General features: G+C 39.6%; 1 protein-coding gene across 3 annotated transcripts; it reads right to left on the bottom strand.

Moving 5' to 3' along the window:
- Positions 1-2990: 2990 nt before the first annotated feature.
- vdac2 (voltage dependent anion channel 2) lies at positions 2991-26749 on the bottom strand. 3 transcript variants are annotated; one of them, XM_003223124.4, is made up of 10 exons: positions 19148-19325; positions 16359-16420; positions 13428-13502; positions 11819-11868; positions 9765-9917; positions 9631-9683; positions 7850-8077; positions 6799-6949; positions 4775-4832; positions 2991-3554 (listed from the first exon to the last, which is right to left on the bottom strand). In XM_003223124.4, the coding sequence occupies exons 2-10, from the start codon at positions 16393-16395 to the stop codon at positions 3463-3465; spliced, it is 897 nt and encodes a 298-aa protein (XP_003223172.1). In that variant the 5' UTR covers positions 16396-16420; positions 19148-19325; the 3' UTR covers positions 2991-3462. The 3 variants fall into 3 exon arrangements, with proteins under 3 accessions (XP_003223172.1, XP_008112496.1, XP_008112497.1); XM_008114289.3 differs by lacking the exons at positions 16359-16420; positions 19148-19325 and adding an exon at positions 26617-26749; XM_008114290.3 differs by lacking the exon at positions 16359-16420 and having other exon boundaries at positions 19148-19324.
- Between the last annotated feature and the right edge of the window lie 345 nt (positions 26750-27094).

Below are 27094 nucleotides of genomic sequence, written 5' to 3' on the forward strand. Positions count from 1 at the left end.
TCCTCTGGGCTGTTTGATCAGCTAGGAAGGGCAAGGATCTAGAATACATGTGGTAGCTCTCACCTCTCCAAGGATCCTGTCCACATCCTCAGACTGCACAAATTGAAAGGTATCCATCAACACTGGACAAGGAGGAGCTAAAGTTACATCCAATAGAACTGTATTGATAACAGCATCCAAGTCGGATCTGACTTTATCTGCAAAGTGCCTTGCAGATTCTTCACAGTGGCTGCTGAATGGTCAGATTTCTCCTTGAGGACCACTATGTAGTAGCCCTCTGACCACTTGAAATAGCTCGGCTGGACAGCTCCTTGGAGAAGCAATGGTAGCAGCAAGGAACAATTTCTCTGCTGCTTCCATTGCCACAGAGTAGGCTTTCAAATACGCTTGGTCAGATTTGCCATGAGTCCTACGCCAACTCTAGTCTCCGTCCCACTTGCTTCATCGGCAACTCCTTTGAAAACCAGGGGGCTGGTTTGGCTCTGCTCTGTGAAAAGGGACGTTCAGGAATTATTGTATCCACAGCCCTAGACACCTCCAAGGTCATGTGGCCGGCATGACTGCATGGAGCTATATGGAACTGGGTTGTTGTATGTCTTTCGGGCTGTGTGGCCATGTTCCAGAAGCATTCTCTCCTGACGTTTCGCCCACATCTATGGCAGGCATCCTCAGAGGTCACAACCTCTGAGGATGCCTGCCATAGATGTGGGCGAAACGTCAGGAGAGAATGCTTCTGGAACATGGCCACACAGCCCGAAAGACATACAACAACCCTGTGATCCTGGCCATGAAAGCCTTCGACAACACTATATGGAACTGTTCTATATAACCATTTGCCAATTTACCAGATGCTAAGTACTTGTACATATATGTTACTTTTCTGAATGTCTGTGATATCTACACCGATGAATCTATTATCTAGTTTTACACTCTAATAACTTCAGGATCTCCTGGTCCAAGACTTCGAGGAACTCCTGTCCTTGTAGGTAGCAAACCTCAGATGTGGTGCTATGAGATAACTGCCTCAGAATACAGCAACTTCACTCTGTAAAATGCCATCGTTCTATTTTTGCTTAGTTGCTCAGCATGAAATCACAGGATGAGGCAATTCGGAAATGAAAATATGAAGACTCTGCTTTCTCGGTTGCTGAGATGCTCTAGAAGCATGTGGGATCAAGTGATAAATCAGTTGAGGATGAATTAAATTAAGCAATCCAGGCAAGAATTGTGACATCCTGCAGTGGATTGTAAAACCTAAGGATCTTTTTCAAATACTGCATAGTGGGATTTAGATCCAGGCTCCCCCAGATACCAAAATGTATCAATGCTCAAATATCATTACAAACAGCGGTGAAATAATATAGCATCCCATATATAATATGGCAAAATTTAGAATTGGTTGTTTTGATATTTTTCCCAAATATTTGTGAGCCATGGTTGGTTGAATCTGTAGATAAGGAGGTCTGGCTGTTTTTCACTTGAATATCCAAGATTATGCCATTGTCAATCATGCCTTGGTGAAATGTTCGACTACTTCAATCTGCTATCTGCAATGCCTCTTTCGACAAGGAGCATCAATAGAGCTTGCATTCCAACATCTGGAGGACCAAACTATTCCCCATACAGATCTAATCAATGCAACCTAATCAGAAATAAATATCTCCTTGATAGTTATGATAGTTAAATATCTCCTGAAAGTTATGTCATAGTTATAACCCTTGTTTTCTTACACAAATCTTTAGGCATTGTCAGCTGGGTCTTCCAGTTGGTTTGATAAAACGGAAAAGGCAGAAGCTGTATTTCGCTGAAGGTGAGCATGAGGATCTGCTATTCTTGAGAAAGCTCATCAGTTCGTTCTAGTGAAATCTACAGCCTGGTTGGCTCTCCCTTTTGACTAGCCACATGCAAGAACAACAATTGAACTAGATATATGTGGGTGATTACTAGGCATTATTTTTAGTAACATAGTGCCAAAGGCAAATTATAAAGTAACGTATAGTACAATTAAGATTGTGCAAAGCAGTGAGCAAGTTATATTAAAAATGAAAGAAACAAGAGGAATGAGAAACTGTGGCCAATTCCTAGCATATCTTCTAGTCTTTCAGCTCTATTCGAGCATTTAAGAAGCATGCTGACTCAACTTGTGAAAATGTAAGCACACAGGCCATGGTCATCTCTGTTCTCTTGCTCTCCTCAAGAGGATAGTCTGAACAGAAACATCCAAAGTAAATGGAAGTTTCTCCACACAATTGAGAACCCTGGAATTTTTAGGGTTGCCAAATGTACATGGGATTGCTATGTGAGCACAAGCCCTCCTGTTCAGATCTGACGCTCGCAACATGTGAAGACCAGAAGTGGAGCTTGGAAAGGATGAGATTAGCAGAGTCCGTAAAATGCCTGAAAACAGTCACAACTTGGCTGCTGTACTATGTTGTTTGGGTTACTTCCAAATGTATTTTTTAATTTAAAAATTCTCACTGCAACGGATAGAAATTATTTCCCAAAGAGGCACATACATCTGCATCCTCATTCACAGAATATGGGCACATTCTACAACAAGCAAGAATGAAAATATATTTTTATCTGGAACACCAGTGATGAAATATGTCTTCCAACAATAACAGGGGAAAAAGTAGTTAACATGTGAATTCCACTTTTACAAAGCCAGCAACATGTATTTGTCATCTTCGTATGGCATGACATTCTTATTTCATGCTAACATTCACCAAAATAAGAATGTCACACAACATGAATAGGAGTATGTGCAGACAAAGGAGGTTAAAGAGAAGCAACTCTCCTGTTAAACCCAAAGGAAAGTGCCCATGAAAGTGTCCCATCAAGTCATTACCTTAAGAAATACACAATGCAGATATCAACCTCAAACCACTATACAACTGCCACAATGCCAAAGAGCTAAAGTTTATCTGGAGCAGCAGGAAGATTTACCAATGAAAATTAAGGCTGATACTTAACATATCTGGAGGCACAAGTATGTGTGTGTATTTGTTTTATTCATAATTCTGAATTGCGCGTTGGGATACCAAAAGTACTTCTAATTATAGTGATTTTTGACAAAACTGTTGACCTCATTTTTCAGAATAGCCATTGATCCATTTTGTCATTTCAATGGCTATTATGTGTTAAAAGAAACATAACATGCACACATTTGTACAGGTTTTCATAAAGTCTAATTCATTATTTGTGGGCAGCGCATTCAACAGTTAAATACATTTACATAATGTATTATGTAGTGACTGCACTATTGCAGAGTTGAAAACTAGAGAGATAACCAATTTAAACTAAAAACCAGCTAACGAGTAACTGCCTAAATACTCTGAATACAGCTCTTGTTCTAGGCCATCCTTCCGAGAAGGAAGAAAGCCTCCGAGTCGCACTGGAATTACATTTTAAGGCCATATTCATCCAATATCCCATTTTCTGAAGCTGTTTTCTTCACACCTTTTAAGCCTCCAATTCTAGGCCAAGACCAAGTTTATGTCCACCAGCATTGATGTTCTTCCCATCGATTAGGGCAGACATAGTGAGCTTCACACCTGCAGATCAACAGAACCAAACGTTTTTAGAGAAAACAAGATGTATTCAGTATATCCACTTGTTTCTAGGCACTTGTTTTTCAATGCTAAAAGTACTACAATAACAAACATTTTAGCTGAACTTTTTCATTTGCTTTGCCAGCTGAAACAAATCTATTTGCTCTGATCCATCTTTTCTGCTTCCCCATCTTTGTTGCTTTCTTCCACTGTCAAATTTTAACTGGAAACTCCTCAGGGCAGGAAGATTAATCTTGGCCTGAATCAAAGGAGCAGATGCTGGAAATAGTTCTGCAGACACAGAGAACTGTGCTACATAACCCTAGGGGAATCGTAAATTAAATACACAATGAATTTTAAGTTGCAGATGGTTCAAAACTTGAGTGCAGTACTCGCGCTACCACAAATAGGCGGCTTTCCTGCACACATACCACAAAAAGGCTAATATGAGGGTCTCAGAAGTATAAAGCTTCAAGAAAGGGTTGGCGGGGCAAAATGTAACGGGAAATTAGTAAAGGGCTCTGGCTCTCTCTACAAGACTGAAACTGTATTTCTGGCCTATGCCTCTCCAAAATTTAACAAGAATCCTTCAGACAGAACATTACCAGAAATATTTCTAGCCAAAATTTATCCCTGACATGCTATTTTCCTATGTGTAGGAAACTGTTTGGTACTGAGCATTCATATTTGAACTCCGTCCTACAATCGTATTTACAATGAGAGAAAGGCCTTACTCTTAGATGTGAAAGTAGGAGAGATAAGAAATAGGGAGCGTCATGACCTGAAGGCATGATTACATTACCATGATCAGAGCTATGCTGATTACAATCATAATTGCAGTTCATGCCTCTTACCTGACAAGATCTTATTGTTAAATTGTTCTATCAGAAGTGGGCCATGAAGTTATGCAGAAGGATCGCAAGATTCTTAGTGAGGTGTTCTCTCTAGAAATCTCTAGGTTCTTCAGCACAAGTCTACAATTAGCTTTTTTAAGAGACCAGATTCACTGAGGCTGTAAATAATCAAATCCACAAAAAGCTAAACCCACAAATGGAGAGGATCGACTTCATTCCAAATTGTCAGAGTGAATGCAAGTACACTCCTTTTGAGAAACTGAGCTCTTTCACTGAGCAGCTTTCATGAGTGTTTTCAAGTGCAAGTCAACTTTGCTCAGCTTGAATCTCTTTCCTGTATCTCTTTACATTCTTAAAACAAATATTTACCTGGCCTAAGGGTCTGGGTGTAACCGACTCCAACTAGACTAGAATTGTTCACTTTTGCCTGCAAAATAAAAGCAACCAAGTTAAGAATTTAGCTAATCCCCTCTGATAACCATACAATTCATTTAAAAAGGGTTGGTGTTTTAAATTCCCAAGGAATAATTTCCGTATTTGTTTGAGTGAAGACATTACTTGAAAAAGAATTGTAATGTGCACTTAAATGTTTTAGTATGACTGGTAGTTTTAGAAATGGCTGACACTGTTTCTTGCAAATGAGTTTGAATTTTGTCTTGTTTTCATTTTAGTGCTCTGATGAACAGTGTATTACACTAAATTAAGACAGTGGCACTCAACAGGCAGCCCATTACAACTAGTACAGGAAAAATACCCCTCCTAAAGCAAAAGTGGCAGCAAAAAGAGTCTCAGGCATCAAAAATGTGTGATTTTCTAATAGCTCCATGCAAGCAGAGTCAAAGCACATATTTGCTTCTTCTCTCTGGTTCTGAACAGAGGCAACATAAATACAGAGCCTTTTTCTTGTCAATTAGCGCTCAACACAGGTTTCCCTTTCTGCACTTCTTTGGTGGCAAGAATTACAACTGCACAATACAGGCTCTTTCCAGTGAATGGGAATGATAAGATTAATTTCATATATATCTGGACTTGTTAAGTGGGTGAAACTTCAACTTCCTGTCAGAGAAAGCTGATGTTTTACCATCATTCCTTACTTGTACACAATTGGAGGGCAGAGATAGATGACGGAGGCACTTCTGTTTGTTCTGACCACATGCAGAACTTCTAAAACGCGTCATAAAATCAGCAACAAGACCACCCTCCTTGAGCAGGGCATACCCTGGCAGACATTTTTGGCTACCCAATGTTGTTATCCCATATCCTGCTATTATAATGCAGCTTTCTATCATGCAAGGAACAATGTCAATCCGACGCATTAGTACTTAGTATATGGCATCATCTGTGCACATAACATTTCACATGAAAATAGAGGAAAGCACTAATGGTCACCATAGCCAATATAATCAGATGGACAAATGATGTCATACACCATCGTGCTGTATTATTTCTCAGTGGCTGTCTCTTGACCCTGGAACTCCCTTCTTTCCAGGAAACCAGATTGCCCCCTTCCTGCTATCCTTCTGGCAGCAGACTAAAACCTTTCCATTCAGACAGGCCTTTAAGGAACTTTTCTAAAGTCGAGTTAGGGGGTGCTGTGGCTTTAGCTTTGAATACGTTTTAATCAGAATTTAAACCGTTTATTTCAAATACTGTTCATATTTAATTATGTTTTAATGTTTGTATATGTTTAGGTTTAATTGTATTGCATTGGTTTTATTGTAAACCACTTTGAGTCCCCTTTTAGAGAGAAAAAGCAGGATATAATGATGATGATGATGATAAGCCAATGATACCTTACTCCTGATTTCTTCAAATTACTAAACCTCAAAGTGCAAGTTTGTCCTTGCCAAGGATGGCAATCCAGCCAAATCAGTCTGGATATAAAACAAAGAGTGCAATCCAAGGCAGGAAGGGGGCTCTTCCAAATAGAGTAAGAGCCAATTTTGTATTAGCAGTTTTTATTAATGTAATTTGTATTCGACACAAAGAAGACAAACAAACCTACAAACTACTAAATGTATAAAACACTAGATAAAAGACAGAAAAATCACAGAACTGTCTCCCACTTACAAAAACAAAACCATACAAATACCTTTTCTTGATATAAAGGGCAACTACAATGAATTCACCACAGTCTACAAAAATCATCCTAATGCACCCCTACTACTTAACAGCAACAGTGCCTACTCTATGAGCCTCACACTCTCTGACCCTGGTAGTTTTAACTTCTTTACATTTTTACACTAATGTATATCACTTATGTTACACTTCAACTACTGGTATCACTCTTGTAATTAAAAAAATAGTAAAAGTTTGTTCCCTTTTTGTGTAAAAAGGTAGTATGTAAGATTTACTTAATTTTGTATTAGCAGTTTTGATGAGGTTGTACTTACGGAAATAGAAGCAGTGGGATCCAACAGGTACTTTGCTGCGATTCCAAATCGAGTGCTATTGGTGCCTGCCACCCAGTTAAGATTTATAGCAGTCTCAAGGTTGTCACTGACTTTTTGGTAAATTGAGCCACCAAACTCTGAGCCATCATTGCTGAAAAACATTTTTGTACTAAATGTAACTGGATTGCTAAGACAGAAGCTATTGCTGTTGTTAACACAAAACAACAAGAAACTGCAATGATGGTATTCCAATGCCAATTCTTTTTCAATCATGACTATTAGTTATACACATAACAGCAAAACCACAAAGTGTACTTCTCTCCGACTACTTCCAACTTATAACAAATTAGGATTCCATATTCTTGGGTATTCACACGATTAACTTACAAAACCAGCTCTACATGAAATCACACCCACGTCCTTTTTATCTTTCAAAAGTATTTTAAAAACCCGTTTCATTTGTTTATATTACAGAATGCAATCAACTGTAACAAGTAAGAACCCAGAAAAAAGTTCTGCAACACACCAACTGCTGAACATCATTTTTAAAGGTAACTGAAACATTTTTGCATGACCAACATGATCTAAATGGCCATGTTTGTTAATTCCATTTAAAAGTTAAAAAGCACCATAACCTTTGACTATTTGAGATGTTTTTGCAAACCTGAATACCATCTGCTCAATTACACAAAATAAGGAATAGTGTTGTACAAAACAACATCTCACCTGCATCTGAAACACAAGAAAGGAAACTCTGTTTTCTCTCACAAAACTCTGGACTAAGTATATGAACAGTTATATTTATAATTTTATAATTGCTATTAGAAGTGTAACTTTAGAAGTATGTGAGAACTTTCTTTTGTTTCCCATCCATTCAAGGTACTTCCTAATAATTCAAGGATTCAGCAAATATCTCACTCATTTTGGGCATATTCAATAATGCCACTTCCCAAGAGTAAACAGTTATTTATTCAAAGTGAAGCTGCAACATGTCTGGACATCTTAGTAACCACAATATGACCAGTTTAGTAAATGTAAGTTTAGTACTTACACATTAGTGTGCAATTGGAAATCTCCAGACTTGTAACCCACAGCAAAATTGTTCCTTGTCAGCTTGGATTTGGCACTATCGAAGGTCATTTGGTACCCAGCCAGCCAGCCTTCATAACCCAGAACAGCTGAGCCATGGATAGCTGGTCCAGCAAAATCAAAGTCAACATCACACCCAAGGTTTAGGCATTCACGCTTGTAGGCAGACTTGATTTTGCCACTTTTCTTTCTGAAAATAGAAATTCTTGAGTAAGAGTTGCTTCCCCCTAGAATTTTTACTATCTGTCATCCCAACAGGGAAATTGAAGACATCTCTTTAAGTCCCATCCAAAGTGTGACTAATCACAAGAAAAAATGGAACGGGCAAAGAAAACTCAAATTGAACTAGCTGTACGTTTAATGGACAGAGGTTCCATGACCTGACTTTACTTTACACCCACAAATCAGGTTTGTAACAAACAATTTGCTCAAGATCAAATTCCTGGAAACCTCCGGTTGGGGCTGTGTAAAAACACTTGTCTTAAACGAAGGAGAGTTACTGCCAAACAATAGACCTATAGCCCTTATATTCCAAATACAGTAGAGTATCACTTATCCAAGCTTCGCTTATCCAAACTTCTGGATTATCCAAGTCGTTTTTGTAGTCAATGTTTTCAATATATCGTGACATTTTGGTGCTAAATTCGTAAATACAGTAATTACAACATAAATTATTAAATGACTTTTTCTGCCAAATTTGTTGTATAACATGATGTTTTGGTGCCTAATTTGTAAAATCATAACCTAATTTGATGTTTAATAGGCTTTTCCTTAATCCCTCCTTATTATTCAAGATATTCGCTTATCCAAGCTTCTGCCGGCCCGTTTAGCTTGTATAAGTGAGACTCTACTGTACTGTAATAGAAAAACATTATAAAAAGATGATCTTATTAAGGTGTTTTCTTGGCAGGATTTGTTCCCAGGAGGTTTTGCCTTTGCCTTCCCCTGAGCCCGGGAGAATGTGACTTGCCCAAAGTGGGTTTTCATGGCTGAAAAGGGCTTCACATTCTGGTTTCCTAGAATCCTAATCAAGCCCTGAAAACACCAGACCATGGTGGCTCTCACATTTTTTACTTCTTTTCCAGACAATGATTTTGATTCTAGATTTTTAAAACAAATTGATAACCATACAAGGAAAACTAGAATCTTCCAATTCCAACAATAATACCCCAAAAAGCATGTCAAGAATCAAAGAAGCTTTTAGGGTTTTAGATTGTTCAGTTTAGCTCTAAGGCATATTCAGAGATATCTGCCAATGGAGCCACCATGAATCTTCTACCAGGCGACATTAATGGCAACCTGCACACTTTTTTGGCTAATAGACATGGCTTTCACAGCTATTGGGATCAATGCTTCAGGCCAACCAGGGTTTACCAGAAATATGACCTGATTCTGCAGACATTTCTGCCCACCAAACTCTTATTTATTACCACAACTACATACATCTAATCACTTTAAAATCATTAAGCTCTTTGAAGTGCTGTAGAGAGTTTAGAAGATAAGATAGGCTTTGCCTTCAGGTTAAAAATCAAATAACCATGACACGAAAGGAAAAAAGGAATGCAGAGAAGAGGAAAACAAGGAAAAAATATATAATATCAATAGTATCTAACCTGGGCAGGTAAGAACTCTTTCAAAACACAGACCCTGAATTTTTCTTCATTTATATTTATTAACTCATTTCTTTCCTCAAATGTAATCTATCTGACACATGCTAAGAATTTTAATGGGAGGAAAACTTACCCGGTATTCGGTGAGAAAGTTGTATCAAATGTCAACTTCAGACCTTTGGCAATCTAGTTAAGGAACAAATAATATTGTTAAGCAAATTGGACAAATGCATCTCCTATAGCATATCTGTTGACTGAAATTCTTACCTGATCTTCAATTGCCATTTCTGTTCCTAGAGTGTTATCTGTATTCCATTTTTCTGTGAAAGTCACGCCATACTCAGCCCACTTATATTTGGTCTCCAGGCTCCCAGTCACTTTCGCTGTGTCTGTGTTTGATGACCCAGATGTTGCAAACTCCTAGTAAGGCAAGCAAATATATGTCTCAGTTCAGCAAAATAAAGAATCCGAGAAGTCAGAATAAGAAAATTCTGTTTACTTTGCAATTATTTACTATAATTAAATAACTACCATTTAATTTACTACAATTTATAAAAACTGGAAGGAACCAGATGCAATTTGTTTAAACTCAAGTGTCACCACTGTATCAAACTGTAAAAAAAAAAACCCATGCAAATGCACTAAATGCACTGTCCAGACATAATTCTAGTCCATGCTTTGGAAATCTTAAAATATGCCTAGGAATCAATATTACAAGTTTTTTCCTCCTCTTAATAACACTTGATAATCAGAAATCAGTTTGCCTCCGCACAAAGAACAGCAAAAGAGTAACAAACACTGTTGTTGTTGTTGTTGTATGACTACAAGTCATGCAACAAATGACTTTGGTGCCCCCAAGGCAACCTTATCATGATGTTTTCTTGGCAGGATTTGTTGACAAGGGATGTTTCCATTGACTTTCTCTGAAGCTGACTTTCATGGCTGAGCAGCAATTTAAACACTGGTCTCAGAAGTCATGGTCCAACATTCAAAACACCACACCACACCAGCTGTCTAACAAAGTGTTATGTATAAGAGAAGATGGGAGGAGAGTATATTACCGGAAGAGATCCGACAGCTAAATTAGCTACAAGAAATTAAGACACTACTTAAAACCTATCTCTTCCGGCAGGCCGACCCAGTCAACATTAACTTGTTAATTTTTAGCTGAATTGTATCGGTAAATTTTAAGCTGCATTTTACTTGTGTGTACTGATTATATGTATTTTAATGGTGCTTTGTTTTACCTCACTGTTTACTATGTTTTATCCCACTTCAAGCGCAAGGAAATGCGGATAATAAAGAGATTATTTTTTTTTTCTTATAACATATTATGTCAGATTGACTCCAATGAGTACACTACAAAACAAAGCATGAAGTGCTAAGGTCTACATAAAGTAACCATGTAATTGATATTGATTTTATAGTCCTCAAAACCATAATTCAGTTCAAAACTTGGCCCCTCCTCAGTAACTAATCATTGTGTTCCATTGCATCAAAACTCACATCAAAAGTTAACATTATCCTTCAAATTCATGATGGGCATACTGATTTGAAAAGATGATTTGAATGTTAGCATTAGTTTGGTGGATTTAACTGCAAGCTACAAATTAGGGAAAACAAGGAGTGGAAATGAAAAGGAAATGACGCATTCCTCTTCAGGAATCACGTCAAAACATGATAATAAGACAAAGGCAGTGTGAAAACATGCCATTAGTTACTTAATGCTCCAACGTGGATGCTTAACTAAGTCAGAAAACACTAGCTTTCTCTTTCATTCTCTCTGTATCAGATTGAGAGATGAACCATAGGGGATCATGACAATGAGCTAGACAAGCAGAATTAGCACTTCATCTTGATTCTTTAAACTAAAGATTTCTGAAATCAGCTTCCTATGTCCTCTGCTGGTGGAGACACAGGAAGCTTGAGAAGGGTCTTAAGGGAGCTCCCTGAACAAAAGATAAAATTACCTCTCTCATAAATTCACAAATCTGCTACTATTTAATGCCATGCTGTATGTCAGGCGGACAGGCTTCAGGAGTACAAGTTTCAATTTTCCACTTCTGAAATCCAGCAAAAGCTAAATTAAACTTTAAAAAATCACTTGTAGAATGACTTTTAGAGGGAGCATGCAAAACAAGACTTGAGTGTGCCTTTTTTTAAAAATGCAATTACTGCTTAAGGAGGCTTCCAGGAATGGCAAGGCACATTTTAATGGCAAAAACAAGCTTTCCCCAGGAGGGAACTCCAGTATGACTACTGGGAAGCAAAGATAAAAAGGGGGGAAGGCAGCTGCATGACTCCCCATTTAAAGCACTTACCACTCCACTTGCAGACTTCGTTTTCACATCCAATTTCACCAGGCCAAAACCTTGACAAACAGAACAAAATTACTACCATGGTTTTTTTAAAAACTTCAGCAGTCTTTCAAGCAGTCCACACTATAGATGAAGTTTTGACTATAATTTGAGGTGGAGTCAGAAGAAAACATTATACTACATTATGTTCATACTGGTCCTACTACAAGAAAATTTTGATGTTGAAAAATTCTGATGGAAAACAAGGGAAAATATAGCATGGCTTTAAACAAAATAAAACGTGTAACTTTATTTTTTTCTAAATTAAAATCTATTTTCACTCAATTCTAGATGTAATTTTTTGTTTGAGAAAGAAAAGACTTCTCACTTTTACATATCCTTGTGCCAAAGACAAATGGGAAATGACCAAGACTGGAATCTAGGGGCAGGGATGGGGCAGAGGTCTGTCCAGAAAAATTCACTCTGAGTTCCAGTTCAGGTGAATGGATTTTCAGAATTGGCCCAGGTTGCATTCCAAATGCAACCTGATAAAAGGCAGGGTGGATTAATTTACATCTAGGTGATTACGGAGTTTTTTAATCAGCAGAAGTAAATTATGAATTTAAACCAATTTTTATTGACATATATTCTTTCATGTATTTCTGTAACAACTTGAGCCTGATTACTAAACCACATTAATTTAATATTGTTTTAAATCTTCTGGCCAGGGCTTTCATGTATTTGTTGCATTGCCTATGTTCTACACAATTTTTTCTTAGGAAAAAATGTCTAACAAATATTCCTACAGAGTATCTTTTTGTTTTATAAGAGGTGTGAGGTTAAGCACAAGAATACAGCAGCATGATAATCCGACATTTAAACAACATATGTCTCTCAACAGCTAAATAGTGAAGGTTCCTGCTACATTAGAACTTTCCTCCCAACAAATTCCCAGGCTTGCCATTAGCATCAAGGAAAATCTGACCCACTATTTGACACCACTAACTTGTGATGAGGGTTCTCCCCAGTGGACAGGAGTATCTTTGCCCACTTCCTGCTTCAGTCAGGACAAAGTGTGGTGGGCAGAACCTTTCCTTATTTACCATTGAACAGACCCATTCCCAAAGCCAAATAACACAATGCTAAAACTATGTGATCAGAGGTATGGGAGACACATCTGAAAGGCCACATAGAGACCACCCTTACATTTTTTCCACCCCTGAAATCCCTGAGGATAATCCCAAAAGCCACGGAATCATTCTTTTATAAAACAGACAATTTATTGGTCAAAAAGGTTCAAAACTACAAACGCAAGTAATTCCAAAAGCAGCAATTTTATTTAATTTAGCCCTGATGAGATTCCCAGATGTTGCTGAAAACAAAATCAATAGTGGTATCATGCCACCCCTCCTTAAATGTAAACATATTTCTGCAGTGCCCTTGCGAGGCAAAAGGGCAAAAGCTGGTCTTCAGCCTAGACAGTGTCCTCCAAGAAGTGTCCTTACCATAATACTGTCTCTCTCTCCCTGAAACTACTTTGCTCAATATCATTGGGGGGGGGGGGGAGATGGGACAAAGAGTGACAACAATAGTATATGGACAATACCACATCTATCACAAATATCATTCATACCAAATCCTTTGTTGAAGATGTCTCTGGCAGACTTGCCGAGATCCCCATATGCTGGTGGGATAGCCATTGGAGTTGCTAAAGACAAACAGAAATGGGTATATCAGTACTGAATTTTCTTTAAAAAATTAACTAAATTTATTTTTAACATCAAAATATTCAAATGTTTTACTATAGTAGTGAGTACAACACTGCTTTATAATTTCAGTATTAATTCCACTTGTAATTATATTTTATTTTAGAAAATTATTTGTAGGTAGCTTCCCAAAGAGCACTACTAATAAGATATATACTGTAAAAATACTGCTCCATGGTTAGAGATTTATTTCATCATTTTTTTTAAAGAATATTAAATGCTACACAATTAATCTGGCAAATCAATAGCACTTTATATTTGATACAACCAAAAACTGGAAAATTAAAGTGAAAGAAGTCATCCTTTTCAGACCAGCATGCCCAGATGTTTTATGGATAATTGGGGCACACATTTTGAATGCAAAAGACAAACTCTTTGCCAATCTCTTCTGTCCCACTCCATACATCAAAGTCCTGCAAAGCAAAGTTTGCATCCAACAATGGTACAAGCTTATTTCACAACAGGTCTCAGTAACAGCTCCATAATGTTAGCACAATCCAATATCCTTTACTGATTAAGGTGTACTACCACACAAGAAAACTGTTCATTTTGTTATGCAGCTCTGTTGACAGATCCCTGGAATCTGAAGAAGCAATAGAGATTTTTTAAAAATCCGATGGCATTCAGGGGACATACAAACACCACTGTTCAGCATGACTTGATGTCGCATTTATTATTTTCAATGTTTAAAGTACTGATATGCAGATATTGGAATATAATGTTTTTCTCTGGTCAACAGGTACTTCTGTGTATATCTTAATGAGACCTGATACCCAAGCAAATAAAAATTTTAATTTTGTTTTCTTTAAGTACTTTGAACCAATGTTACAGATGTCAAGAGATTTGCTCTCATCTCCAAAGATATAAAATCACCCCCTATTCTATAAGTCATAGAATCCTAAAACAAATTGGAATCTATGATTCTCTAGTCAATGTTTTAGCATAATTTCCATTTGCAATTCATTGATAATCATATCATAAATTGTCGTTGAGTTGGCTCTTCAGCTCTGAGAGCATAGCTAAAGGTTAAGGTAAGTGTATCACCCACAAAGCAAGTCTGAAATGGGCAGCTGGGATGGCATTTGACATTAATGGAGTACTTTGGCACTTTTGGAATGCTTATCCAACCACAAAGACCTTCTTTCAGTTTTTCTGCTGTGCTAGATACAAGTATTATCTGCCATGCCTCATTGTGCAGAGAAAATATCCTCACATTAGGATTAATTCTACTGTAGACCCTAAGGCAAGCAGGATAAAGCATCTAGGCAATCCCTGGATTGCACATCCTTTAGTGAATAATATTCAGTGGTTGGATTCAACATACAGCAGTGTTCAGTATATATTATAATTACAGTCTGACTTGGACATATTATAAGGATTTGTTTCTTTGTATTATCTGTATGTTAAAGTCACATAGTTATATAGGTTGACTTCTTTAGTTTTATTAAATGGGACTGAATAATTGAAATACCTCCTTCTATGTCCTGAAGGATCAGCAACTTGAGAACTTGGGAGGCTAATTAAGGCTCCAAGTACCATTACTCTTCCTATTTTTCCAGTTTAGAAGAGATAGTACAAACGGAGCACCCCTTATCTTAAATGCATGGGACCAAAAGTATTTTGGATTTTTCAGATTTTGGAACATTTGCATATTCATAATTAAATACCTTGCAAATGGGACCTAGCTCTAAATACTAAATTTATTTATAATCAGAAAGTATGTGTCCTTTTAGACACATTTTAAAATAATTTTGAGCATGAAATGAAGTTTGTGAACTTTGAATCATTAGAAAGGAAAGATGCTACTATATCAGTTAGCCATGTGGGTGATTCTGGAGTATTTTGAATGCTGATCTATGCCTACATTAATTCACCCTAATGGACAGAATGAATGACCTTCACCCCATACCCTGCTTTCTCAAACAGACATTCCTGTAAGTCTAGTTGCTGACTGCAGGCATATTTCTGTCTCATACTATGCAACTTTTAAAACCAAAATACAATTATCTTTCCCAAATGCAGAGCTGATAAAAACATAAATTTGAAAGAATGGAATAAAATTCGTCAAGTCTAAAAAGTTATTGAATAGTAAGCTCAACTGAAATCCATGAAAGGAAATTTCAAGTTATCATCATCATTTAATTACTTATTAATCACCCTCCATCCGAGATGCTCTAGGCGATTTACAAGCTAAATTGTAAGGGATAAAAATACATACATACAAATATTGATAAAATTAACATAGATCAAAAGCTCTAGTAAGTTATGCAGTAATGTCATCTGCCAGTCATATAACTTCATAAAATGAGAAAAATTGCTACATTTTTCAATAAATAGTCCCCAACTAGAACATAAATGTAAAATGAGAAAAATAAATCTTTATGCATAATTCAGGCAAATATTAGTCAAAAGTGGGTACATGCATGACAATTAAACCAAATGTCATGAAGATTGGATAATGCTGCAACCTTCACTGAAGTTATTCTTTCAACCTCCTCCACACCCTTATCTCAAAGCACTCCTAAGTAATTCTTAGAAGTCTTTGGAAATATCTCTAGTTTCCATCTATTATGTAGAACATGCAGAAAGACACAGAACAGATGGGAGCACGTTTTCATTTAAGGCAGTTCAGTGGCACCTAGGCTTATTTCAAATATTTAATATTACCAAAAAGAGTCAACTTCTTCTGATTATCAATTAACTGTTTTGTTAGATATTAGTCTCTGTTCAAACTTTTCGATGACTAAACTTATCAACATATTAGTTTAATTACTTCAATAAACTATGTCCCTACTTACTTCTTGCTGGGAGATGACATGCTGGATTAAAACTCATAGCTATCTACTCCAATTTAGAGAATCTATAAAATGGGAAGAATTAGATTAAAAAACTATAGCGATACAGATTAACAACTGTGGAGTATAAACAATTTCAGCATTGGCAATTTTTAAAATCTTGAATTACAATTAGATCAGAGCTTTCCAAACTGTGTTGGGATATACTTGTATGTCACCTATAGTCCCTAGGTGTGTAGCATGAAAAATGGTCCCCCCTGCCCCCACAAACAAAGGCGGTGTAGATGTTGTTATAACTTTTATAATTTGAATAATTGGTTGATTGAGTTGCAGTAACTGCCACTACAATTGATAAATTTCTAATTTTTAAAAAATCTGTTGACAATGTTTGTGATGAACCATGTTGCTAGGAAACTATACAAGATCAACTGTAGCACATAAGTGTAAAAAAATCCAAACCTTTTTATACAGTAAAGATTATATGAAATGTATACATTATACATTATTTTGCATAGATTTTATATATTATATATATATATTATGTGTGTGTGTGTGTATATAATATTGTATGAAAGTCTTATAAGGGATTGGTTTAAACTCCAGTTTGCCAGTAAAACTGAATTACTGTTTCACAAAAAGGACGCATGTCTAAAAAGTGTGTCACCAACATGAAAAGTTTGGAAAGCTCTTAATTAGATCATCTTTGAAACAGTTGAGTCTGTCACAGAAGCTGCTTCTGCCCCACTCATGGGATAGGATTGTGGCTTTGCAGGGATGCACAGGTGGATGGGGGCAGAAGAGTGAAGGGGAACCAGGATGTTCCTACAATTGCTGTAGTGTGACCTGTTCCATGCCGCCATCTTTAGGAGACAGGCTGATAACCCCTTAAATATCCCCATCCCTTATTCTACATTGCTTTCTACAGCGGAGAACATATCCTTCCTCTTGTTAAAGTTAACATTCTCCCAGAGCTGGATTCTGTTGTTGCTGCTGCTGCTGCAAGTTAAAGAAAAGACAGCTATATTAAGAGGATTGAGAACACAAAAAAGGACAGAACAGGCGTCAGTGGTAACAGACCTCTACAAAAGGAATGCCTGAAAAAGAGCTTAAAACATTTCAAGAATAAGCAAAACAGGAGTAACCATTCCCTTAAGGCTGCAATTTTAGAAAGCAGAGTCAGTTCATTGGCTCTTGTTTCCACGTGTGGAGAACAGAAAGGAGAGACAAGAGACAAGAAGAACAAAGGCTCAGGGATTAAAAATGTAGGCTACGAACCAGGTATAGGTAAACCCAGCGAATGTGGCCCCTTGGGCTCTTTCCTCATACCCTCCTCTCTCTCAACATTCTAGTCTTCTTTTCCTCTTTCCTTCCTTCCCTTCCACTCTTTTGTCCTTCCTTCCCTCTTTCCTCCCTCCTTCCCTCTCTCTCTCCTTCCTTCTTTCTCTTCTGTTCCATCCTTCTCTTTCCTCCCTACCTCCATTTCCTCCCACCCTTCCATCATTCCCTTCCTTCCTTCTCTATTTCCTTCCTTCTTTCCTCTTGGGGATGTTTAGCTGGGAGAAGAGAAGGTAAGAGGGTGAACATGAAAACCATGTTTCAAGATGTAAAAGGGTGTCCCATTGAGGAGGAGGGAAGGGGAAAATGGATTTTCTGCTGCTCTACAGACCAGGGCAAAAGGGAGCAAGAAATTTGACTGAAAAGATTAGGAAGAACTTCTTGGAGAGTGTCATAGGCTGCCTGGGAGTGTGGTAGAGTCTCCTCTGGAGGCTTTTCCACAGAGGCCGTCTAGCGGGAGTGCTTTGATTGTGCCTTCCTCCATGGCAGGGGGTTGGACTGGATGGCCCTTGGGGATCTCTTCCAGCTCTAGGATTGTTAGTTTTAATTGTTTTAATTATTGATATGTAATGTCTTTAATTTGTGCTATATTGGATTTCTGTTTCTGCTGGGCTTGGTCCCCATGTAAGCAGTTCTAAGTCCCTTTAGGGAGATGGTCGCGGAATATAAGAATAAAGTTATTATTATTGTTCGATATCAGAAGAAGGCAATACGGGGATTAATGGGTGTACTTTTTCTCTCCCGTCCAAAATCTCACCCTGACCAAGACCAACCCTTTTGGGATCCAAACGTTTCCTGTCATTCCTTGACTTTCTGCTTCTGAAAAAGAGGAAGGGGAGGAAAGGGCAGGGAGGGGACTTGGCCCCCAATTTAGAAAGTTTGCCCATGCCTGCTACTGACACATACATAAAAGACAGGGCGAGAAAACAAAAGTTGAGCAAAGGAATAATACAGAAAGAAGTATCCCTTCCAAGTATAATTCCATCAAAGGCAGCTTGGCTAGAACTTCTACTAATCAGCCCAAAGGGGAGAGAGAGCCAGGAAAAAGAGGCCTAAATCCAATTGCTGGCCCCGAGGAGATAATGAAGGAGGGTGGCAAAACATTGCTTCACCACTCACTAATCGACTCAACACGCCTACTCCTTTAATGGTGGCCAGCGACTGTCTTTAGGCCGTAATTTCCGCCCACAAAGAACAAAAGGCCTTTAAGGAAATGCAAGGAACAGAGTCTCTTTTGCAAAGGGAGGGGGACACTCATAACTTGGCAAGGCTGTTGGGAAAGTAACGGGCCTGAAAAGTGGGGCCTTGGCTTTGAAGAAGCACCAATTACATGCAGAGAGAAGCCTCTCTTAGTCTTAGACTCGGGTCCTGAGACCTCGAATCCTCCCAATTGGGAAGCCGGCCAACAAGCCCCCCCTCAACGGGGGCCCGCCGTGTTTCTATGGCAACCCGCCTACCTGTCTACACGGGGAAGGGGCGCGGGAGCGTGTCTATCGCACTTCGGTACTCTTTCTTTCTCTCTCGCTCGCGCGCTTCCCTTCCTCTCACCGCGTGAAGGCCGCGCTGGAGGGCGAAGTGAAGGAGACACCTCGCGTTCGCCGCCCGCTTGCACGCAAGGACCCTCCAAGTGAGAGTGAAGGTGGCCTTGGCAGGCGCCTGTGCCGAACCCCCGCCGCTTCCCCTCTGACTGCCTTTGAGGACCCAAGCCAGTCACCTCAGGGAGGGAGCCAAAGTGGGGAGCAAAGACCGCTGAGAGAGTGGAAAGGGAAACGACGCCCTCAGGGTGTTCTCTAATTAGACAGGCACTGCAGTAGCATGCCCGGCAAGAATAACGGAGGGGTCCTCAGCCTCAGCAGGGCCTGGGGGAGGAGAAACAAAGGCCGGGAGAGAAGGCGGGAGAGAGAGCGGGGCGAGGAAGAGGCGCCGGGGCGTGGCCTCGCTTGCATAACTGGGGGTGGGAGGAGCAGAGCGTTCTGGGCATGCGCTGTGCGAAGGAACGTGCGGAACGCGCTCCTCGTGCTTTGGGCGCGCGCCTCGGCAAGGAAACCCCGCGACAGGAAGGACAAAGCTGACTTGGCTGCGTGGGGAACGGATTGAATGCGTTGTATGTTTGGGGCCTGTTAAGATCTGGCAAGGCTAAAGACCCTCTCCTTAAAAAATGAAAACTGAATTATGGAAAAAACAAAGGAGCTGGAGAATTCATTAACATGAAAAGGGCTAATGAGAAAGCCAGAGGGCAACTGGGTTGCTGTGAGTTTTCCGGGCTGTATGGCCATGTTCCAGAAGCATTCTCTCCTGACGCTTCGCCCACATCAGGCATCCTCAGATGTTGTGAGGTATATTGGAAACTAGGCTAGTGAAGTTTATATATACAGTAGAGTCTCACTTATCCAAGCTAAGGGCTGTGGCTTATATATACAGTAGAGCAGGGGTCCCCAAACTAAGGCCCGGGGGCCAGATGCGGCCCATCGAAGCCATTTATCCGGCCCCCACAGCACAAGGGCAGAAGGGGGTTGGGCTAAATGACCCAAGGTCTCTTCTTCTCTTACAACCATTATTATTATTATTATAAATACAACAAGATGAGTCCACAGCAGATACTCTGCTGGCTGTTGTATTGGATCACACGTCGGACTGATAGTATCAGATAATCCTTAGCAAGTCCAAATATTAACCAGGCTTCACCCTGTTTAGCATACTGAGTTCAATATGTAATTTTAAAAATATATCACACACATTCTGCTATAATATTTCTTTTCTGGAGGGTTCAGTCCATCTTGGATCATAGATGGTACATTTTATTACTCAGTAAAATATTTGTGTCATACCTGCCCTGTGAAATAGGCTAATGTAAATAACCACATTAAGAGATTTAATGCATTGCAGACAATTCTGTTGCTAGTATTCTGACCCTCCTAATTTTTGCAGCCCCAGGCAAGAGGCTAAAACAGGTTTATGGAGCCCGTTGGACTGCATTTCATCGTAGTGAATTATAGAATTGTGTTGACCTGCTTTACTAGGAAAAGTGTGAGAATATGTGCATACTTGAAGCAAAATGGAGCATACCAATGAGAGGAGCATTGGCATAAACCCACCACAAGCGTTTTAAAAATAATTTAAGTGTACAATCCTATTGGAATGCAAACCACTACCTCCACCCAGGAAATATTCCATGTAGGAACTTTACAACTAGCAGATCTGTATAGAGTTTACAACAGATGTGTCACATATTTCCTATGTTGTCATTGGTTGGAAGACCAGGGACAGAGTTCCAGCTCACCACTTTCCTACCAATATAATTTTTTAAAAGAAACGCCCGCTGAAGCTTTGTAATCCACATCAAGATGCTGAAAAATAGATTACAAAATGGCAACAACATTAAACAGATGTCATAGCAGGTTTAATATCCAGCTCTGAGATTAAAAGGTGAAGTTGTCGAAACATATTATACAAACACTTCAAAGAAGCTCAGAGGTGAGAGCACTCCAGGTAATCACAAGTGGAATACTAGGTCAAGAAGCTGGTAAACTGGGCCAAGGTAAATATATAGAACATATATTAATTGGTGATCCTGACATTTAAAAAACATGCACAGAAATGTCATAGAACAGAACCAAAACACAGGCATCATTAAGAGATTAGAAAGTGGGACTGGCAGAAACCCCCAGTCAGCAAAATCATTACATAATACCAGCTTAGTAGACATCTGCCAGACAAAACATAAAGCCAAAATCCTGTTGACTAGAGTTATCAGCCTTTCTATCTTGAAGGTGATATGAAAAAAAATCTATATGAAGGCTCAAAAAGAGGGGCAAAATCTTTTTTAAAAATAAAATACTCCACATGTTTATTAAATCTAGTAAGGTAAAAGGTAAAGGTTTCCCCTGACGTTAAGTCCAGTCATGCCTGACTTTGGGGGTTGGTGCTCATCTCCATTTCTAAGCCGAAGAGCCAGCGTTGTCCGTAGACACCTCCAAGGTCATGTGGCCGGCATGACTGCATGGAGCGCCGTTATCTTCCCACCGGAGCGGTACCTATTGATCTACTCACATTTGCATGTTTTCGAACTGCTAGGTTGGCAGGAGCTGGTTGGCACGCCGTTCCCGGGGTTTGAACCTGGGACCTTTCGGTCTCCAGCTCAGTGCTTTAACGTACTTCGCCACCGGGGCTCCTAAATCTAGTAAAAGGGGCTATTAAACTTACCATCATATGACAAAAATATGTTTGTTTATTGTGCCATGATTGCATCTCTGTAGTTTAAATTCTTGCATTTTGTTTTGTCTTGCAGTCCTGATACAAGTAATGAAATTGTGGCACTCTAGATGCAAACTATGTCTGTACTCTTGATAGATTATAGTTTCTGTCCAGGAATGACACTATTCATCCCAACCAGGAAAGGAATATGAGGCATACCTAGGGCCCTTCCATACAGTCATATAACTCAGAATATCAAGGCAGAGATCCACAATATCTGCTTTGACCTGGGTTATCTGAGTTCACACTTCCATATACAGTAGAGTTCCGGTTAACCGACTTCCGGTTAACCGACACTCCGTATTATCCGACATACCAGGCCCCTTGGGAGGCGCCCGTGCGTGTTGCTAGGTAGCTTGCTATCTACCTAGCAACACGCACAAGCACCTCCCAAGAGGCAGGGCAGCGAGCAGAGAAGCGCCCGTGCGCGTTGCTAGGTAGATAGCAAGCTACCTATCAACGCGCACGGGCGCTTCGCTAAGCCGAGTGCTCACTGCTCTGCCCCTTGGGAGGTGCCTGTGCGCGTTGCTAGGTAGATAGCAAGCTACCTAGCAACATGCATGGGCGCTTCTCAAGGGGCGGAGCGGTGAGCACTCGGCTTAAGAAGCACCCCTGAGCGTTGTTAGGTAGCTTGTTATCTACCTAGCAATGTGCACAGGGCACTTCCTTCAACCGGCTTGCTGGATAATAGGGCCTCCCTATTATCCGTCAGATCCAGTTATTCGACATTCGGCCTGCTCGTTTATGTCGAATAACCGGAACTCTACTGTAATCCAGTTCAAAGCAGATAATGTGGGATTTTATATAGTTGTGTGGAAGGAGCCTTAGACCTTGAAAGGAAGAGTTTCAGAAGCTAACTAGGGACTTCATCACATGAACTTACAAATTTGTAGAGAAGTGTGGAAGTCTGTCCCTATAGGATAGCAATCTTTTTGATTGCAAATAACTCCGTGAAACTTTCCCTCCTTCCCATTCCACTGTTTTCTTGAAGCGTTCTTGACCCCTTGTTGCCCACCTTCACATTCATCACATTGGGGAAGGCTTGTCAAGTCCTCCTTGCTTTTCCTTTTTCTCTATCAGCCAAAAATCTTCTCTCTTTCTCTTTTTTTTCTCTGCTGATTTTCCCCATCCAAACACTGCTCTCCATTCCTCTCTGTTTGCAGAAATGAAAGGGGACAGAGAAGGATACTTTCCATCCCACGTGTAGCGGATCAAAATGCGGTAGCAGCTTACAAGATGATTATTCACATTTGGTGGGAGCTCCCTCCTTCAGGCTTATCTCAATTATGAATGGGAACGCATGACAGCCGGAAATAGTTCAATGTAATGTGATGAGCCCCATGTCTCCTCATCATTGAAATGAGCCTGAAGTGTCCCTGGAGGGGGAAATAAGTCAATGTGATGAGGTGGTAGGTGTGGTTGGTTCCTGTTCTGAGGACTATGCCTTACATTCCAACCTCAGTGGGCAGCAGCTGCCAAATATCCTTTAACATTTCACAAAACGCATATGGCCAAGTAACATCATCATCATCATCATCATCATCATTTAATTACTTATTAATCGCCCTCCATCCAAGATGCTCTAGGCGATTTACAAGATAAAATTGTAAAGGATAAAAATACATACATATAAATATCGATAAAATTAACATAGATTAAAAGCTCCAGTAAAGAGCCAGGTCTTGAGTGTGGCAAGGACAGTACAAGCTATTTGATGAGGATAAATACAAGCTAAGATAGTTTGCTTTTACCTGATTCCACTCCCACCCGTTCAATTAACTCAGTATAAAAAATATTGCAATTTGCTTTGCAACAACCGAAGAGTTGAAGACAAACCACCTCATCACACAAGGGGCTTTTAGCTCCTTGCTTCTCTTCAGGGATGGGGCCTGATGAGCACCATCATGTGATGCAAGCTGTGGTCCCACCCCAAAAGCCCCAGTCAAATCTTGTTTGCCTTGCTGGATAAATAAAGGGATTCCTGTGTTATGACTGCCCCCAGTGGCACAGTAGTTTAAATCACTAAGCTGCTGAACTTGCTGATTGAAAGGTTGGCGATTCGAATATGGGAAGCAGGATGAGCTCCCACTATTAGCCCCAGCTTCTGCCAACCTAGCAGTTAGAAAACATGCAGATGTGAATAGATCAATAGGGACTGCTCTGGCGGAAGGTAACGGCACTCCATGCAGTCATGCTGGCCACATAAACTTGGAGGTGTATATGGACAATGCTGGTTCTTCGGCTTAGAAATGGAGATGAGTACCAACCCCAAAGTTTGACATGATTAGACTTCATGTCAGGGGAAAATCTTTACCTTAACCTATGTTAAGACAGCACCAATGTCACTCCCCTGTGTTTCAAATCACTTCAGATCTTTTTCACATCTCAAGCAAACTTGAGATGTGAAAAGTGACATATATATATATATATATATATATATATATATATATATATATATATATGTGTGTGTGTGTGTAATGTTTGTTTTACTATGGAGTAAACAATAAAACCACTGAACCAAATCACACCAAATTTGGCCACAAAAGACATAGTCATCCAAAATACGTTTTTCAACCAAAAAAACCCTAGAAAAATAGTCCAAATTACAGAGGATTAACTTAACTGCCAGTCAGAAAGGCCCTTTCTACACAGCTGTATAAAATCCATACTGAACTGGATTATACAGCAGTGTAGACTCAAGGCCCTGCCACACAGCTATGTTATTCAGAATGCCAAGGCAGATAATACACAGTATATGCTTTGAACTGGATTATCTGCCTTGGCATTCTGGGTAATATAGCTGTGTGGCAGGGCCTTGAGTCTACAATGTCGTATAATCCAGTTTAGTGTGGATTTTATACAGCTGTAGAAGGGGCCTCATATAATCCAGTTCTAAGCAGATACTGTAATATAAGATTATAAATATATGTAATAATTACTGTGGTATAATAATACAGAACAATACAATCTCTAAAACCAGGACAGTAAATAAAGAGCAACACTCAGAAAGCAGGGAAATTGGGAATTCCAGAAAGGAAACAATCAGGGCCAGCTAACACTTCCCAACAAAGGATTTCCCCAGGCAGAAAGCAGCTAGGCTTTGAAGCTGCAAGGCCATTAAAAGCTAATCAAGGTGGCTAATTGCAGCATTCATATCTGCCACACCAAGACTATTAATTGCTATTCAAACTGGCCAACGAAGGATTCCGTAAGGTAGAATGTGACCAAGCTTGCAAGCAGCAAGGCTATTCAGTGCTATTCAACCTGGCCAACCAAGATTTCCCCTAGGTGAAAAACCCCCAGGCTTTGAAGCCACGAGGCTACTCCATCCCATTCAACCCAGCCTAGCAAGGATGCCCTATGTAGAAAGCGGCCAGGCTTTTAAGCTGCAAGACTATTCAGTGCAATTCAAGCTGGCCAAACAATGATTCCCCTACAAAGGAAGTAGTCAGGCTTCAAAGCAGCTCTTTGATTGAGGGTGCTACTCCAGCTACTCCAGAAAACGGCCAGGCTTTGAGGCTGCAAGGCTATTCACTGCTATTCCACCTGGCCAACACATGATTCCCATAAGCCACAGCAACACTTGGCTGGGCAAAGCTAGTACAGTTATAAAAGCAAAGTGGCGATAGTTATAAATAGAAAATCAGTTTATGGAGTTAGGGTTTTCATGTTCTATTTCCTGAATTATTGCATATTATGCAAAAAACCAAACACACATTTCCTCCCTTAAACCACCCCTTTAAAGTTTGCTTTATACCATAACTTTGTGTGCCACATGTTTCAAACTTTTGGCCAAACAAAAATTTAAAGAATAATTCAATCATAGAGTTGGAAGGGACAAGAATGGTCATCCAGTCCAAACTGATGCCATGCAAGAACACTCAAAAGTACACCCAACTGATGGCCATCCAGTTTCTGCTTTGAAAACCTCATGGGAAGAAAACTCCACTACCTTGTGAGACAGCATATTCCACCACCTGACAGTTCTTCACATCAAGAAGTTGTAGGTGGGACATTTAAACATGTCTATTATGTCCTCTGTCAGCCTTCTCTTCTCCAAGCTAAACATAGGCAGCTCCCTTAGCAGCTCCTCGTAGGGTTTGGCTTCCAAATCATGTATTGTGCAACCTAAGGCTGAAACCCTGTGGAAAGTTTCCCAATTGAATTAAATCCCTGGCTATTCACTGAACCCAATGGATCTTATATCTGGTTAAACATGCTTAGGATATATCATTTGTTTTGTAACAGTTTTCTCAATTTAGTCGCAAAAGCAGCTGAAGCTTCACAGTCTGTCTTTTTTATGTGTTTTAGAAGAGTGCAGGTGATCGTAATACAATTCCAATTGGTCTTGTTCTTTATACAGTTCCAATCAGTGACTAAACTATATGAGGTTCCGACAGTATCAGGATTGCCCATTGTGGCGTATGAGTGACATACCTATGGTAGGGGCTTTTGGAAAAGTCAGGGAGGTCTACACCCCATCACAGGTTTTCTTACACTCTCTCTAACCTCCCCACAAAATGTGGAAAGTTCAGCCCTTTACTAACATCAGAGCCTTCCAAAATGCCTCATGTACCCACCCATCCTCTTTCTCATTCATTCACTCTCCCACACCCTGATTCAATCCGTGTAGATTGAGGAGAATAAAAATATCCACTACATTCATCTTTACCTGCATGTTTATGTCCTTTCTTTTTCTTCTTCTTTTTCTTTTCTGCTATCATTTCTGTTTTTCCACCTTCCGACATAAAGAAAGGCAAGTTTTCTGACATGAGAAGAAATAGCACAGGGCTTCCTCAACTCCTGACGTGACTGAAGCCACAAAGCCTGCCAAACTGATAGACTTTAGCACTAAAGGGCAGTATACTTCCCTATTGTAGTGAAGAAGATATACCCTTACTCCCCCAGTCTTTACAAAAAGATTAAGGAGACTGTTGTAATTGAACAAAGGAATGCTGTGGGTAACAAATATCTGTATCCTGCCGTTTATATAGCAGTGGGACGGACAAGTTTTTAAAATGACAGAATTTAAAATTTATCCTAAATCACTTACATGAAAGTATTATATTGAAATCAGTAGAGTTACTTTAGAGTAAAAATAGACTGTATGGTATCAGGTTGCTCTTGTACAAACCCAAACATTGTTTGGC

Source organism: Anolis carolinensis, chromosome 3 (assembly GCF_035594765.1).
Source record: "Anolis carolinensis isolate JA03-04 chromosome 3, rAnoCar3.1.pri, whole genome shotgun sequence".
Taxonomy (NCBI): domain Eukaryota; kingdom Metazoa; phylum Chordata; class Lepidosauria; order Squamata; family Dactyloidae; genus Anolis; species Anolis carolinensis.